The sequence below is a fragment of the Hemicordylus capensis genome, chromosome 5, assembly GCF_027244095.1.
Source record: "Hemicordylus capensis ecotype Gifberg chromosome 5, rHemCap1.1.pri, whole genome shotgun sequence".
Lineage (NCBI taxonomy): Eukaryota > Metazoa > Chordata > Lepidosauria > Squamata > Cordylidae > Hemicordylus > Hemicordylus capensis.
Genome location: NC_069661.1, coordinates 1,720,506 through 1,738,746, shown reverse-complemented (window position 1 = coordinate 1,738,746; position 18,241 = coordinate 1,720,506). Strand labels below are relative to the sequence as shown.

At 46.8% G+C, this 18,241-nt stretch overlaps 1 protein-coding gene across 2 annotated transcripts in view; it reads right to left on the bottom strand.

The window, feature by feature from the left end:
• EXOC6B (exocyst complex component 6B) overlaps positions 1-18,241 on the bottom strand; it is a 358,545-nt gene that overhangs the window by 259,255 nt on the left and 81,049 nt on the right. For both annotated transcript variants that reach the window (XM_053255095.1, XM_053255094.1), the window contains exons 2-5: positions 15,069-15,234; positions 3,538-3,585; positions 2,854-2,944; positions 2,691-2,736 (exon numbers count right to left, since the gene is read on the bottom strand). In XM_053255095.1, coding sequence (XP_053111070.1) covers positions 2,691-2,736; positions 2,854-2,944; positions 3,538-3,585; positions 15,069-15,234 — 351 coding nt within the window. The remainder of the gene's footprint in view (positions 1-2,690; positions 2,737-2,853; positions 2,945-3,537; positions 3,586-15,068; positions 15,235-18,241) is intronic.

Here is an 18,241-nt window from a genome sequence, read left to right as displayed (position 1 = left end):
GGTAGTCCTTTACTTTTCTTCTTTTAAATCCAATGGTTAGAGAAAAACCATTTTTAATTACAGATTACTTCACTCCACTGCTTTCTTTTATTAATTATTATTATTACTTTTCTTCTTCTTCTTTCTCTTCTCAGTTTGCCTTGACGTAATCATTAAATACTTTTTGGCAGATAATATGCTAGATACCTGAATGATATAAAAACCAATGAGATTCAGTTCTAATTTGAAGCTCAAAACTGACAGAGCTGCCACTTTTTCGTTATCATACCTTTACTTTTGGATTTTGCTTTAAAAGGATGTTTGGTCGGAGTAGACAACTTAGATGATAAGATTGTACTTTATTTGTGGATAATAAGGTTGCAAAATAAGTATGCAAAACTGTTTTTATTCCTGGATATTGGAAGCTTGGAGATGTATCCTATTCTTTTGATCTTATATTGCTTTCACTTTTCCCCCTCATCTTTGTATCTTTGTATTTCTAAAACTAATAAAATTTATTTCAAAAATAATAATAATAATTTGGGTGTGGTGGCAGCGATTACCAGAAGGACAGCCTTGTTGAACAAACATGGTGGGAATGAATTTTTCTCTCCCCCACATGGACTTGCTCTGAGACAAAGGCTAGGCTTAAATCCGCCATTCGCCAAGTCCCCATTTATTACACATGCTAATTGTTTGGAGCCCAAAGACAGGAAAGATAGAGAGAACTCCAGAGGAGGTAAACCTGGTTACCATGACTACAATGATGTCACGCAGTCTGTGAATACAGCAGGAAAGAGGAAAAGCTTTTCTGGACAAAGAAGCGGACAGCATGCTGGCTTTGAGGAACAGGGCATAGACAGAGGCAGTCAAAGAGCCAAGACTTTCAATGCAACAACCAGGGATAAAAGGAATGATTTTATTATTGATTCTGGAACTACCCAAAATATTCTGAATTCCCCTGAACTGTTATTAATTTAGACAAAAATTACAAAGTTCATGTTTTTCCTACTAATGCGAACAAAATTTATTCAATGGGGAAAGGAACAGCAGAACTGCATTACAGGCAGTCTGATGAACAGAGTAAAATGGTTTTTATCCAGATCACTCTCTTAGACCCTGATATGGACAGTAACTTAATCTCTGTGGGACATGGATTCAATAAAGGTTGCAAAGTGACTTTTGAGGACTAAGTTTGCTATATTACCAGAGATGGTGATTTAATTATGACAGCCTGTATGCGTGAAGACGGGCTTTTCTAATTGGACTGTGTAACTGAACAGGCAAGCCTCGCAAAACAGATTGCCAACCAAAGCAATAGACAAAACACCATGGCATGGATGCAAACCCCCTCTAAACCATATCAGAGTGTTTAGACAAAGGCCTTATGTATAGGTCCCAAAGGCCAAGAGAATAAAACTCAACTGCAGATGTGAACTGGGAGTGTTGGATGGATATGCGCCTGGCCAAAAGGGATACAGAATCCTTGATCCTACACATGGAGGGGTCAGAATTCGCAATGTAGTGTATTTTGATGAGAGAGAAGGGACAACTGGAGGTGATGTACCAGAACTTGTGCCAGAGTTCCAGGTGAAAGAGGAACCGTGTGAGTGGACCCTCATGAAACTAGAGCCAGAAAATGAACCCAAAGAATCTGTGCCAGAACCAGAAGCAGGTTCAGAAGGGGCTACAGATTCAGAAGAGCTGAACAGCCTGAGCCAGAACTGAGGTGCTCACAGAGGCCCAACGAAGGGGTTCCACCTAAAAGACTTTCACTCATGACCAAAGGAGGAGAGATACAAGAACCCACCACATGGCGAGATATAGAAAAGATGCCAGCAGCTGAAGCATGCAAGGAAGCAGTGTGGATACACCAGCTACTATTGGACTTTGAGGAACCAAAGCCCACAGCACGTTTGAGAATAATTAAAGTTGTATCCAGATCTACCAGATGGAGAAGATGGTCTCAAACTAAGCACATTCCCATGAAATATCACTAAGTTTGAGACATGCAAGAAAAAGGGGTAGTCAAGTTGGAATACTGCCCAACAGAAGAGATGGTGGCAGATGGATTGACTAAGCCACTGCCCAGAGACAGATTCCAGATGCTTCATGAGAAGATGGGAGCCATGAGCCAATGCAACAGGCAATGAGAAGGGGTGCTGGAGACAGAGTTCCAGTGCATCAATCTTTTGCACCAGCTATCCTCATGACCACTAGGGTCACTGGGAGCAGAGGTAGCTAGTGAGGGTTTCCTTACCTGTCCCTGATTTCCCTGCTCTTTTGTCCCCTGCTTTGACTCAAGTACTTCCTGTAGTGAGTCAGTCCTCTTCCTTTTCTCCTAGAGAGAAGATGTAAACATCTCTCTCTCTCTCCCTACCTATTCATTTTGTAGCTGATAGATAGGATAGGTCTTTTCTATCCCAAATGTATTTCACTAATAAACCTATTTAGTGTATACTCTATAGTTATCTCTATGCATGTTCTTTAAACAGCTGCAACAACTAAACTCTGCACTCTGTAACTGGGGTGATAGCTTCCTTGGACTTTGCTAAATAATCACAAACCCCAACAGGCACCACCACTGGCTCGGGCCAACCCTGGCATTAGCTCCTCCATTCCTGGGGAGCCTCTGCCTTTGGTGACGCTAAGCCCCGCCCCCAGATGAGCTCTTTTCAACTTACCACACACAGTCACATCCATGCCCTTACCTTTTAGATTTCATTTGCTCTCTCAATTTGCTCTCCATCTCCAGAACTAGAACAGAAGAGACACAAGATGCAGCAGTCAATAAGAGAAGCATATCTGGATACCGACACCACATCAAGAGCCACGCAGACCCATGTCTGCCCTGTCCTGTGTCAAGTCTCTCACCGGGAAGGCACTGTGTGAGCTTGTCAACTGTTGCAGAAATATTCCGCTGTTGCAGCCTACACTGTTTCAGCTCTTCCATTGCTCCCACCAGCTGTAAAAAAAAAGCTCAGTATTACCAGCAGCAGATTCCAAGCCACTTTCACCAAGCAAGTAGAGCCAGGAGCCACTGGCCCATGCCCTGTGTAGGCGAAACGCTGGTGCTAACAAGCCTGCCTCAAATACCAGCCCATGTCCCTTGCCTTAGAATCAGCCACAGGCCTCTCAACAGCTAACCAGAGTCCAACCAAAAGGCAGCTGGTTCCCACAAGTGCCCTGAAGCTGTTTCTCCACCCCAAGCAACCAGTCGCATGCTTCCTGCTATGAAAGCTGTCATGCAGGGACTCTGCCTGTCATTTGGTTTATTGTGCTGACATCTCCTACCAAGAGCAGATTTTTCTGTAACCACAGCTTGAAGGTTGCATTGTGGCCAGACCTCTGGCCAAGCAGGTGTGGGAGAGGCATTCAGGAGTGGCAGGGGAGAAATCACTATCCGGCAAGGAAGTTACAAGGCCCCAACCTCTCCCAAGAAATGATCTGTCACCTCTGAGCAGCAGGGCACCCTAACACACCTGGCAACAAGACCAAGGCTACCTCCCAAAGCATGCGGGAAAGGCTTGTTGAAGAAGAAAAACGCCCCAGACTCACTTTCTTGCTTTCTATCTGCAGCTTTCTGTTAGTGTCCGTCACTTGATTCTGTGAAGAGAAAAACCACACTAAATACACAGAGACACACAAGAGACCACCAGGAGACTGAGTGGGTTGCATGGGAACTGAAGGAGATTATATGAACCCAAGGATGCGCCATGGCCCAACTCGCCCCCACATGTGATTTTACCATGAAAACGTATCCTGGGCCCAGGAGAAACTATGGATAGCCAGTGTGGCTAGATGCTCAAGAAATATCACTCAGAAAACATCCATGAGTGTACAGTAAAATTTCTGACAGGAGCAACAGCAGAAGGGCATTCATTCACGGGACCTGGCACCTCTCTGAGCTGGGCACCAGGGTCTCTTTAGATGCTTTCCAAGTTCACAAAGCATCGGAGATCATCACACACAAGGCAATTGAAGGTTAAGTCCATTACAACTGCATGCCCTTGGACTCTGAAAATCCTATCGAAATCCACACAGAGCAATTTAAGTCTGCAACTAAAAGCAGACAAAGCGGAAATTGGGTACATGTGCACCCACCAAACATGCAGCTTTTCTAGGAAAATCTGCAATAGTGAGAGCAAATGCGGGGCTACTTTCCAGAGCCAGCACCCTTGAGCAGGATGGTGTTACAGAACAGCCCAGCATTGAATTAGCCAACTACATTTGTTTCTACTCCACCTTTCCCTATTAAATATAAACACAAGGAGCTTACAGCAAGTACTACAGACCAAAAACAACACATAATACCAAACACACACAAACACTCTTAATTTTAAAAAGCAGCAAGTAACACAAGCCATAAATTCACTAAAAAACAAAAACAACATCCGTATTGGTAAATTCTAGCATCTGCAGTTCAATGTGTGATGCACAAAGACCATGAAGGAGGGCGCGTTTCCTACCTGTAACTGTAGTTCTTCGAGTGGTCTTCTGTGCATTCACACCTGGAATATATGCGTGCACATATACCAGGTCCCGGGACCTTCCAAAGCTTCATCTTAAAAAGGAAAAAAGTTGGAAACCCAGCTCTCCTGGAAGGAACATACCCTACCGAACCTCAGTCTAAAGAGACCTCTGCAACCAAGGACCTGAGAGAGATCCTGATACAGGCTGATGTGAGGAGGTGGGGCAGGTAGTGTGAATGCACAGCAGACCAGTCCAAGAACTACAGTTACAGGTAGGAAACCTTCCCTTCTTATCCATGGTCTCTTTGCATCACATTTGATACCATAGCAAGTTGTTCTTACCTGGATGGAGGGAGCAACCTACTGGGAGACTGACTGGAGAACAGAAGTGCCAAAACTGTCTGAGACCAGCATCGGACATCCAAAGTGTAATGGCAGACAAATGTAGACAGCTTTGGCCAGGTCACCATCCTGCAGATCTCATCCAAAGGGATTCCGTGTCCGAATGCCGTGGACATCGCCATGGTCTGGGTGGTGTATGCCTGGATGAGGCAAGGCAGTGGCTTCTTTGCCAGTTGGTAGGATAATGCTATGGCCTCCGATACCCACACTGAGAGTCTCTGGGTGGAGATTGCTATCCCCTTGGAGGGGCCAGCACAGCTAACAGCCAGCCTGTTGGATCTCTGGAATGGTTTGGTTCTGTCCATGTAAAACACCAGTGTTCTACAGACATCCAGAGCATGGTATGCCCTCTCACTTCCAGGGAAGAAGACAGGTAAGCAGTTCTTTAGACATGTGGAACTCTGTCACCACTTTGGGGGAAGGATGTAAGGCCTGGTCTCAGTACTACCCTGTCCCTGTGAAAAATCAAGCAGGGTGTGTCGCATCACAGGGCCCTCAACTCACTGATCCTTCATGCTGAAGAGATGGCCACCAGAAACACAGTTTTCAAAGACAATAGCTCCAGACTGCGAGTAGCAAAAGATTCAACATGTATGTAAGAAAAGGTTCAAATGGATTGTGCATAAGCTGCATTAGAACTAACTGTAAATCCCAAGAGGGCAGTAAACAAAGGGTATTACAAAACAAATTCTTCAAAGAATTTTTTAAGAACTTCTTAACTGTTGGGTTGGAGAAAACGCCCGAAAGCTTGTGGTGTGCAGCAATGGCTGCGAAGTGCACCTTAATTGAGGCATGCACCTATCCTGCCTTTCAGAGCTAACAGGTATTCCAGGATGGCATGCACTGGTGCCACCTCTGTAGAGAGACCCTTGCCTGCAGTGTGAGCACAGCATCTCTTCCACTTAGCCACGTAACATTTCCTAGAGGACAGATTTTTTTTAAGCTTCCAGTATTCTTTGGATGGCGTCACCGAACTCTAATTCCCTTGTATCTGCCATATCATCAGCTGCAGTGACTACAAGTTTGGGTGCAATCTGTGGCTGTGATCCATTGTTAGGAGTCGGGGACTCAGAGGTAAGTATGGTTGGCCAGATGCAACAGGGTAGTGAACCACGGCTGCCTCTGCCACCACGAGGTCACCAGGAGCACGTGCACCCTATCCATCTCATAAGAACATAAGAACAGCCCTGCTGGATCAGACCCAAGGAGGCCCATCTAGTCCAGCATCCTGTTTCACACATCGGCCCACCAGATGCCGCTGGAAGCCACAGGCAGGAGTTGAGGGTGTGCCCTCTCTGCTGCTGTTACTCCCCTGCAACTGGTACTCAGAGGCATCCAGCCTTTGAGGCTGGAGGTGCCCTTTAGCCCCCCCCAACTAAAGTTTCTATCCAATTTCTCAATGACCTTTGGGATTAAGAGAATTGGTGGAAATGTGTATAGTAGTCCCTGTCCCCAATGGAGGAGAAAGGCATCGTGGACCGGACCCCACTCTGCTGCATTTTGTATTGGCTGCTGTGGCAAAGAGATCTATGGTAGGAGTCCCTCATCTCTTGAAGGCTTTGGTCAGTGCTTTCTGTTCTACCTCCCACTCTGTGTCCCACCCCAGGAAAAGGTGGAAGGGTGTTGAACTCTACCCTGCAGCCATTACATACTGTGGCCAAAATCCATACGCTGGACGAAGTGGCTGCCCATGGGTTGTAATGGAGGGCTAGCCTGGAGGCTGCGTCATCATGGCCTTTTAGGACAGAGGTGTGTGGCAGCTGAATGAGGCTTGTGTGCCATGATGGTGAGGGCCCTACTCTGCCGCTACCAGTTGTGCTGGTGACAGAATCATTAAATGGATACCCTGACTGTCTCTACTGGTTTTGGCAGAGCCAGTAATGTTTCTTGGACGACATGGAGGAGGATTATTGCGAGATTCCCATGGAGCACACAGTGGAGCGAAGTTTTTGGACTCTCTCTAAAGTGTCATCCATCTGCTGGCCAAAAAGGGCCTCCCCATTAAAGGGAAGATCCTCGATGCGTGTCCAAGCCTCTTGTGACAGAGACGTGGAGTGGAGCATGCATGGCTTCTAAGAGATCGCTGCCGCCATGGCTCGGGACCCACCCTCAGTGCAGTGGCGAGCAGAATGCAGTTGTTTAAGCCACTCTGGGGCCTTCATGGAGGAGAATATTTGCTGCCTCTCTTTGTTCTCATTTGAGGTGGCTCAGGAAGGGGGCTAGTTTTTCTAAGATGAAATGCTGTCAACTAGCCCAGTAGGCCTGATGGTTCGCAATACGTAGGAGGACGCTCAAGGTGGAGTAGAGACATCTGCCTACTGTGTCCAGCTTCTTACACTCCCTGTCACATAGTGTGGATAGAAGGCATTGCTTTGATTTGGCCTGAGCTAATTCCTCCACCACTGAATTTGGTATCTGGTACTTTGTTAAATATTGATTATTCTATGGTTGCACTCTGTACATGCTCAGTTTCTTAGAGGTGGGTGGGAAAGTGGGTTTTCCCCCACGCTGTTTCAACAACTGAGTGATAGCTGGCACCAGAAGAATGGCCACCAACCCTTGATTCTGTTTGAATTAAACCAAAAATGGGGTCCTCCAAGAAGGAAGACTAATTCACCAATCCAAGCAATGAAGCCATCCTAAGGAGTTGTTCTGTATAGCCCTTGAATTCATCCCATAAGTTGTCCTCATTGATCCTCTACATCAATAGGACCCAACTCCTCAGTCTCACCCTCAGGGGCATCTGGTGACACAAGTGACTGCTCTATGGCTTCCTCCAACTTAGAGTGAGTGAGTGTTGGTCAGAGTTGCCCACTAGCGCCCCTGGCTGAGGCTGTTCTGCTGCTGGGGTCAGTATCAGCAGGGCAGCTTGTGGGCTGTGAACCAGTGGGATTTAAGCCATAGAGCCCCGTGCCTTCTTGTTTTTCTTGCTGCGATCATGGCTCAGAGAGGCTGATCCTGCAGGACTGAGAGATGACCTTAACTGTGAGCATGATTTACACTTGCCATACATAGCGCCCACAGTGATAGCAGCCTTCTGAGTAGTTATAGTCGGAGAATCATGTCTCTGACTCCCTACAGCCACGGACACACACAGGAACCTGCATGGACAGAAGATCTTCCGCTTGTTATGGTGCTGACTGGGGATGCAATAGCCAATGGCATAGCCAATGGCATAATCTCCACCTTCCCCACAATATTTCCAGAGACATTTTACTTATCTGTGTGTGGACCTTGCCTCCATGTGGCCCAGATCCCCGCCACCTGGTCTCCCCCAAATGGAAGGATGGAAGGGACTGCCGCCACCTCAGTTTTGTTTCATGTTCATGGACAAAAGAACAGAAGAAGAGCCCTGCTGGATGAGGCCCAAGGGACATCTAGTTCAGCATCCTGTTTCACACAGTGGCCAACCAGATGCCTCTCGAGAGCCCACAGACAAGAGGTATTTGCATGACCTCTCTTCTGCGGTTGCATCCCTGCAACTGGTATTCAGAGGCATCTTGCCTCTGAGGCTGGAGGTGGCCCACAGCCACCAGACTAGTAACCATTGATAGACCTAACCTCCATGAAGTTATCCAAACCGCTCTTAAAGCCATCCAGGTTGTTGCCTGTCACCATATCTTGTAGGAGAGAATTCTACAAGTTGATTATGCGCTGTGTGAAAAAGTATTTCCATTTGTTGGTCCTAGATTTCCTGGCAATCAATTTCATGGGATGACCCCTAATTCTAGTGTTATATGAGAAGAAGAAGAATTTCTCTCTATCCACTTTCTCCACACCATGCATGATTTTATAGACCTGTCTCCACACAGTTGTCTTTTTTCTAAACTAAACAGCCCCAGGTGTTGTAGCCTTGCCTCATAAGAAAGGTGCTCTAGGCCCTTGATCATGTGGTGACTAGAATTGTACACAGTACTCCAGGTGTGGCCGCACCATCGTTTTGTATAAGGGCATTATAATGTTAGCCGTTTTATCTTCAATTCCCTTCCTAATGATCCCTAGTATGGAACTGGCCTTTTTCACAGCTGTTGCACATTGAGTTGACCCTTTCAATGAGCTGTCCACCACGACCCCAAGATTCCTCTCCTGGTCAGTCACCGAAAGCTCAGATCCCATCAGCACATACCTGAAGTTGGGGTTTTTCATCCCAATGTGCATCACTTTACACTTACCAACACTGAAACGCATTTGCCACTTTGTTGCCCACTCCCACAGTTTGGAGAGAGCCTTTTGGAGCTCCTCACAATCTGTTTTGGATTTCACCTCCTGAAAGCGTTTCGTGTCATCTGCATACTGGGCCACCTCACTGCTTACCCTTACTTCTAGATCATTTGTGAATAAATTAAAAAGCACCGGTCCCAGTACAGATCCCTGGGGGAACCCACTTCTTACTTCCCTCCATTGTGAAAACTCTCAGTTTATCCATACCCTCTATTTCCTGACTTTCAACTAGTTAGCAAGCCACAGATGTACTTGTTCCCTTATCCCATGACCGCTAAGTTTCCTCAGGAATCTTTGATGAGGAACTTTGTCAAAAGCTTTTTGGATGTCCAGGTATACTATGTCAACTGGATCACCTTGATCCACACACTTGTTGACACTCTCAAAGAACTCAAAAGGTTTGTGAGGCAAGTTTTACCTTTGCAGAAGTCATGCTGGTTCTCCCCCAGCAGGGCCTGTTCTTCTCTGTCCTTTACAATTTTATCCTTGGGGATGCTTTCCATCAATTTGCCTGGAACGGACGTTAAGCTAACCGACCTGTAATTTCCCAGATCACCCCTGGATCCCTTTTTGAAAATTGGTGTTACATTTGCTACTCTCCAGTCCTCCGGTAAAGAACCCGATTACAGGGATAAGTTCTATATTTTAGTAAGGAGGTCAGCAATTTCAAATTTGAGTTCTTTGAGGTCTCTTGGATGGATGCCATCTGGCCCTGGCCATTTGTTAGTTTTCAGTTTGTCCAGGCAGTTTAGAACTGTCACTTCTATCTGACTCAGTTCTTTAGCCTCCATCCCCGAAAAGCCTGGTTCAGGAACAGGTATATGCTCAGTATCCTCTACCGTGAAGACAGACGCAAAGAACTCATTTAGCTTCTCTGCAACCTCCATATCCTCCTTAGTAATCCCTTTCACTCCCTCATTGTCTAATGGTCCAACCACCTCCCTGGCAGGTTACCTGCTTCTGATGTATTTAAAGTAGTTTTTGTTATTCTCCTTGATGCTTTTGGCTAAATGTTCCACAGACTCTCTTTTTCTGCCTCCCTTATTGTCACCTTGAATTTCTTTTGTCAGAGTTTGTATTCCTTTCTGTTCTCTTCATTTGGACAGGCCTTCCAATTTTGGAAGGAAGTCTTCTTCTCTTTTATCGCTTCCTTGATCGTACCTGTTAGCCATGCTGGCATCCTCCTGGACTTAGTGGTACCTTTTCTCCTTTTGAGTATACAATCTAACTGGGCTTCTAGTATTGTGGTTTTGGGTAAATTCCATACATTCTGGAGGAAAATGACTCTCCTGATTTCCCTTTCAGCTTTTTTTCCACCATACTCCTCATTTTGGAGATGTTTCCTATTCTGAAATTCAAAGTGTTAGACTTCCTTGGTGATTCTCTCCCCGCATGTATGATGAATTTGATCGCACTATATGGTCACTGTTCCCTAAAGGGTCGATGACACTGACATCACGCACCAGGTCCTGGGTGCCACTCAGGATTAAATCCAAGGTCGCCCTCTCTCTGGTTGGTTCCAGGACAAACTGTTCTAGGGCAAAGTCATTCAACGGATCTAGAAATGTGACCTCTCTGTCATTACCTGACTGTCAAATTACCTAGTCTATGTATGGGTAATTGAAGTCACCCATGATTACAGCTGTGACTCTCCTCGACGCCTCCCTGATTTCCTGCTGCAACTCCCAGTCACTGTCAGCGTTTTGATCTGGTGGGCGATAGCATGTCCCCAGTAGCACGTTCTCTTTCAGGCCTTGTATTGTCACCCACAGGGTTTCTGTGGAGGAGTCCTCCTAGGTTTTCTAGCATGTTAAATTCTATCCCTTCTCTAACATACAGTGCTACTCCATCTCCACGGTGACCCTCCCTGTCCTTTCTATAGAGTTTATATCCAGGGATAACAGTGTCCCACTGGTTCTCACTCTTCCAACATGTTTTTGTTATGCCCACTATGTTTATTTCTTCATTAGGGTTAGGGTTAGAGTCAGCACTCCAGCTTGCCCATCTTGGCTCGGAGGCTTCTGGCATTGGCATATAAACACCTATATGCTGAATTTCTCACCTGGTGTATGCTATCTTTCTTTTGATTCTTTGACCAGCTGGCACAGCCTTCTGTCTGCTCTTTATGTGGTTCTGCTCTGTCCCCTTCTCTTTTATCTGAATCCTCTGCACCCTCACACTTTAAAGGATGGCATTTGCCAAACCAGATACTGCCCAGCTCCCGTCGGATATTCCCCAGGGTTAGGGTTAGGATATTCCCCAGGTGTCATTTTAAAAGCTGCTCTGCAATCTTTTTGATTTTAAGCGCCAGCAGTCTGGTTCCATCTTGGTTCAAGTGCAGCCCATCCCTTTTGTACAGGCCTTGCTTGCCCCCAAACATATCCCAGAGCCTAACAAATCTAAACCCCTCCTCCCGGCCCCAACATCTCATCCATGCATTGAAACCCCTCAGCTTTGCGTGTCTCACTATACCTGCACATGGAACAGGTAGCATTTCTGAGAATGCTACCTTGGGGGTCCTGGACTTCAATATGCTACCTATCAGCCTAAATTTGGCTTCTAGGATGTCCCAACTACATTTCCCCACATCACTGGTGCCAACGTACACCACAACAGCTGTCTCCTCCCCAACACTGCCGAAGAGCCTATCTAGACACTCCTTGAGGTCTGCAGCCTTTGCACCAGCCAGACAAGTCACCATGCGGTCAACACGTGGGTCACCAACCCATCTCTCTATACCTCTAATGATCCAATCGCCCACTACAAGGAGCCCCCCCCGGAGGAGTATCTCCTGTGCAAGAGGATATGGGCTTATCATCAACGGAAGGGGTCCCTTTTAAAGGAGCATTTCCCTCTTCCTCAGACCGATGTCCTCCTTGCCCAAGACCTTCATTCTCCCTGACATCCTCCTCCCAGAGGAGCTGTCAGCCCTGGAGTGGGATGCCTCTATCACGTCCCTAAAGGTCTCGTCCACATGCCTTACTGTCTCTCTGAGCTTCTGCAGATCCGCCACCTTGGTCTCAAGGGAACAAATTTGTTCCCTGAGAGCCAGGAGCTCCTTGCACCAAGCACACACCCATGACTTCTGCCCATATGCAGAACATGTGCAATACAGGACATTTCATTTTGATTTAGGAAAACCCTGTAATAGATTCAGGGTGATACAGGAGAAGCTCTCAAAGCTGATCTTTGGAAGCCTTCCTAAAAGGAGATTGTTCCCTCAGCAGTGCGGCTGCACGGTGGTCTAAACAAGCACGGGGTCCCAACTGACTGAGAAGGTGCCTTGACAGCTCAAGCTGGGGCTCAGCAGGAGGCAGCAGGCTTGCAGCACACACCTGTTTCCCCCCTTCCTCAAGAAGAGGCCTAGACCACGAGACCAAACCGGCTACCTACCCAAAGCACTGGTTCCATTAAAAAGCTCCAGCTAAATCATTCTGAGGGCTGCTGGTTTTCAAGAGCCCTGAGCTACCTACTTACATGAGCAAGAGGGTGCAGATCTGACACAGACACTGGCTTTCCATACAGAACTGGGGAAGGAGGGGAAGGCAGCAAGGGCGTAGCCTCTCCTCGGGATCTTAGGCAACCCTCTGCAAGAGCCTCTGCTGCTTCTCACAGCAGACCGGTCACATTACAACAAAAGCAGAGAGACCGGGAGCCCATGCAAGCACACACCCACACCCTTGGGGTATGCCATCACACTTCAGAAACTTTGCAACTTCCCAACTAACAGAACCCTGAATCAGCAGCTACAGGGGCGGCCAGGTGGTGCCGAGCTTGAGCTCTGCCTTACAGTCCTATAGCTCTGTGCTCCGTGGATACCGGCATCCAAGCAAGACGCCTGGAAAGGCTGGATAACTGTGGAATGAACGAGACACTTTGCAGTTCTAGTTCTGTCCGCACATACGCAAAAGGCGCAAGGCTGACAGCCACCAACAGCCAGTGCACACAACCACCCTGTGCAAGGCACACATGTGGCACCCTGTGCTTGGACTGATGCTCCTGGTGAATGGCTTGTCAGAGACATAGATTGTGAGCAGAACCTGTAAGAATCAGCTACCAGGAGATGCCTTCAGCGGGGGCCGCACCAGCAGGATGGCTGCCTGCCAAATGACTGGTTCTTTCTGTAGCACAGTCCTCCAGACAGCTCACTGTGCACACCAAGGGGAGGGTGCTACAATCAGCTGCGTGCTCCACCCAGAGGTCACACACAGGAGGATTTGCTCAACGTGGAGGTGTGACACGTGTTGATTCTACCTGAGACTCCCATCAGCAGAGGCCTGCAGAGAGGCTGCTGTGGCCCAAGTGAAAGTAGCAGGGCCCCAATTCCAGAGGAGCTTCTCACAGCAGCCTGCTTTGGTTGCAACCAATTGCTCACAGGCAGCGCATTGTATCTGGATCCAGTTCCTAACCAACCGGAACTCCTGATCAGAGCGAGGGAGTCAAACTATCAGTAGATTGGGTTCCTCTGGTTCAGATTCATCAGCTTCTCTCTCTCTTTTAACTCTTCAGTTCAGTAACCAGTTCAGACAGTTTGAACCAGTTTGGGATCCATTTAGATACACTGCATGCAGAATGCCACAGACCCGCCTCTCTCATCCAGTTACATCCCATCTGGTCAGATCTTCTCAGATGGCCCTTCTGTCAGTCCCTGATTTCTGAGAGGTTCGGGGCCCCAGGACTCATGAAAGGGCCTTTTCAGTTGCTGCCCCTCTTCTCTGGAACTCCCTTCCCCTTCAGATTCATTTAGCTCCTTCCTTATTGATTTTTAAATCTCTATTGAAGACCCTGCCCCACCGCCGGCTAGGCTTTTGCCCTGTAGTTTACCTATTTGGTTTTTTCTTTTTTGTTAGTTACTTTAGTTTTTAATTTAGTTTGTAATTTTAATGCTGTCTTGCTTTGCATGTTTTTGTACACCGCCCAGAGTCTTCGGAGTGGGCAGTATATTAAATGTTTCAAATAAACAAATAAACTCTTTTGCTTAAATGCAGCTCTATAAAAGGAATACAGTGATTAATGTTCCACTTGAGAAAAGACATAAAACTATCTTTTTCCAATCTGTAAGGGTTTTTTGCTTTTTTTAAACCAAGTAACAGGATAAAAAACCCAGGGAAATACCCTGTTAGTAAGATGAATCGGCAGCAAGACAGAACTGCAAGATGCTTCCAGCCCCATTTCAGAAATCCACCACACTGAAGTCTTGTTGCTGGACAACAGCCTGAGGGGTGGACAAATCAACAACAACAACAAATATTTAACAAACAACCACCAAGTCCCTACTGGAGCCCCAGGATCTCAAGAACCATGACTTCTAGGCACTGCCTACCAATAATATTAATAATCAGATTAATTATTAGAACGGTCTCCTCAGAACGGTTTCTCCAAATCCAGTGAGAATAGCCCTCAGAAGAATCTGAGCATCTCCTTAACATACAGGCTTTGAACCAGTTACCAGCATTGTGTTTAGGGATCCTGTTCTGGCCCAAGGCAACCAAGAGATTTCAGGTTTGGTTCACTAGGGGAGGGGAGGGGTGGACACTACTCCAAACTAGTTTTTGGATTGGTTCGCTCCCAGAGTTGAAACTTGATGGGTGGCCTGGGCCAAACCACAATGCCACTCATGGGAGCAACCACTGAAAAGCACTCTGTATGCTGTGACTTCTGCTTTACTAGCCAACTTGCCATGGACAGCTAGAACACTTTACTCAAAACCAGGCAACAAGCAGCAGCCCTCTTGCATGCCAGCCTTTGGTCCAACTCAGGTGCTGCTGCATTATCCAAATTGTTCCAACATTAGTCAAGAATCCAGCTATTAACTGGCGCCTTTCCGAAAACCACAGGGCTTTATGGGTGCCAGGAGTTGAAATCGATTTGATGGCACGCTTTACTTTTATCCTTTAGACCACTTAGTCCAGAGTTGCTGCCCCCTCCAGGATGGTCATTGGCTCTGCACCTTGAAAGACTAGAGTTGCCTTCCAGTTGAATTCCATTCCTTACCTTCAGCTTTTGGGCTTCTGCTCTGACTTTCAAGAACTCCGTGATTGCATCTACAAAGCCTTGGTAATGGAAGTTGCACATTTTCTCAATCTCACGGTCATGATTTCGGATGCGAGCATCAAGCTTCTCCATGAAGCGCCCGTGCTCTGCACCATCGTAGACTGACCTAGACAAAACAAAACAGAAAGGAATTAGATATAGAAACCCTTCACAGGAACTTCTCAGATGAGAACGGACAACTATCATGTAATATTAAACAGTCACAAGGTGTCTGCTGGGAAAAGGAAAGGGTTAATGTTATCTTTTAGGAACTTCCTGCTTTTATCATAAGCCCATGAGTATTCTTCCCCACTCACTCAGCTTGCTGTTCCTTGAAATTCAAATAAAATAGTGGTGCAGGATGAAGTATGCTTCTCTAACCAGAATTAGTGTCTGAAAAGTCCTAAGTTTCGAATCCTGAACTCTCATTTTCAGTTTCATGGACTTGGTAAAGTGGAAGGTTTGCATGAATGGAAACAAGTCTTTCTACTTTCCCACATATTTGTCTGTTCCTTGATTGTAAGTGGAGACAACCATTTATCAGTGAACCATTTTCAACTGATGCAAAACACTGAGGAAAAGGGACTGATTGCACTCAGAAGCAGCATTGATAAAGCCCTTGTCACCACGTTGCTGGAGGAAGATGCTCAACAGACCACTAACTTGGGCCTAAGAACAGTGGATGACATCCTAACGAAGCACTTGTGTAACAAGTAAAGAAAATTGCACAGCTGCAGGAAGGGAACAAAGGAATTTGCACATATGTTCCACTGGAGACAAAGGAGAAGTGCCCCTTTGCTTGCGGTCATGCAAGACGAGTTGACTCGACAACACAAGTTCCAGACTCCGGGCACCACAGTTTTGTGCCAGTGCAACATCTTCTGCAGGCACTCAGCATGCCAGCCATCATGCTTCCAGTAAAACAGACATATGCAGCAGCAATTCTCTCATTGCCAAGATTGCTGCCTTTGAATCTTGGATTGTGGAACTTTGTAGCAGCATCCGTGGCTGTAACATTATTTGAAAACACTCTTTCAAGGCATTTCAGATAGAAAACTCCGAAAAATATTGCACATGTTTTCTTTTTTTCAAAGCCCAATTTTTCAAATTTTCTATTAGAGAAAAAAATTGAAACACATTCCTCCAGGGAACAGAACAAAAGCCCGATGGGGAGGGGAAGTCTTCACACTTCTGTTCCTGACACAGTAGTATGTGCCCTCAGTTATCCTGGGTGGGCACCCACACCTCTGGCCTTTGGGCTCCCTTGCCAAAACACTGGCTACTCAAGCTGCCTTCGAAACAAAGGGCATCCTAGTCCTTAGGCTAGTCTGCCGTTCAAAGTGGCCTGAGCCACTAGCAAACACCTGACTGGTCTAGAGACTCCTCTGCATGGTGCAAGGAACCAAGTCCATATTGGGACAGACAGAAAGTGCTGGTCTCAAGGATAATTGCCTTCCCAGCTCCAAGAGATCTTCCCACAGATTCCAAAAGGTATGAATGCCCAGTGATCAAAGAAGAAAACATTATTCTTAGTTACTCTGGAACTCCCTTCCTAGGGACACTTGTCTTATTTTCTCTCCGATGGCTTTTCATGGTCTTGTAAAGACCAGGTGAGGAGAGCTGGTCTTGTGGTAGCAAGTATGAATTGTCCCTTTTGCTAAGCAGGGTCCACATGGCTTGCATCTGAATGGGAGACTACATGTGAGAGCACTGTAAGATGTTCCCCTGAGGGGGGATGGGGCTGCTCTGGGAAGAGCACTTGCCGGCTTGCATGCAGAAGGTTCCAAGTTCCCTCCCTGGCAGCATCTCCAAGACAGGGCTGAGAGAGATTCTTGCCTGCAACCTTGGAAAAGCCACTACCAGTCTGTGTAGACAATGCTGAGCTACATGGACCAAGGGTCTGACTCGGTATGAGGCAGCTTCCTATATCCCTATTGTTTTCTAATACATGTTCAGCCTTGTTCATTTGATGGTTTTTAACTGATTTCCTGGAGATATCTATTGTCTCTGTTGCCTGTCATGTCTTTATACTGTTCTGTTTTTAATTTTCAAGAACGTTGAGCATTGTAAACGGAACAGCAGGGTGCAAGTCTAATAATAAATAACTTTAATTGGTAAATGAGGGCACCTTTTATCCTGTAACCTTCTGGACATTGTTGATACAACACAAAAATTGGACGCTGGGCCAATGTCATTCCAATTGCTAGCGAGACCCATCTCTCAGCAGTAGAGTACATGGAGGCAGCCCCCAGCTCAATCCCTGGCACCCTCGTATTGCAAAAATCCCCAAGGGCCAAATGTCGGGGGCGGGGGACTGCCCAAGACCTTTGACAGTTGTTGTTAACCAAAGACAAAACTGGGCTTGAGGGATGAAGAATCCTCCGACTTGCTCTAAGAGTTTCCTAGCTATATGGCAGAGACATGGAACTCAAACGACTGTCCCTAGCACAACGTGTAGAAACTTGTCCGTACATGAGAGAAGGGGAGCTGGGAGTACACACCCTGGCACAGATTACGACCCTGACCCCACTGCTCCTGGGTGCCTCAGAGGCCAGCTCCACCGTGCGGCTGCATTTGGAGCTGTGCTGTCCTGCTTCAACCCTCAGACCAGGACTTCCTTCAGAACTGGCCAGCTGGACAAGAGGCCTGACGGGCCAGCAACTGGACTGTGTTTCTTGAACAGAACAGCTTGGGAAGGGAATCTGTGATGGACCTTAGCTAGACACGGGATTCTCATCTAAACTTAGTGTGTCTTTTAAAGAGGACCAAGTCTGCCATCTAGTGACATTTGAGAGGAGAGCTGGTCTGGCAGTAGCAAGCGTGACTTGTCCCCTTAGCTCAGCAGGGTCCACTCTGGTTGCATATCAATGGGAGACTTGATGTGTGAGCACTGACAGATATTCCCCTTAGTAGGGGATGGAGCCGCTCTGGGAAGAACATCTAGGCTTCAAGTTCCCTCCCTGGCAGCAGCATCTCCAAGACAGGGCTGAGAGAGACTCCTGCCTGCACCCTTGGAGAAGCCGCTGCCAGTCTGTGGAGACAATACTGAGCTCGATGGACCAATGGTCTGACTCGGTATATGGCAGCTTCCTAGGTTCCTATGCCTGCTTTGGCTAACATTAAATACACCAGCC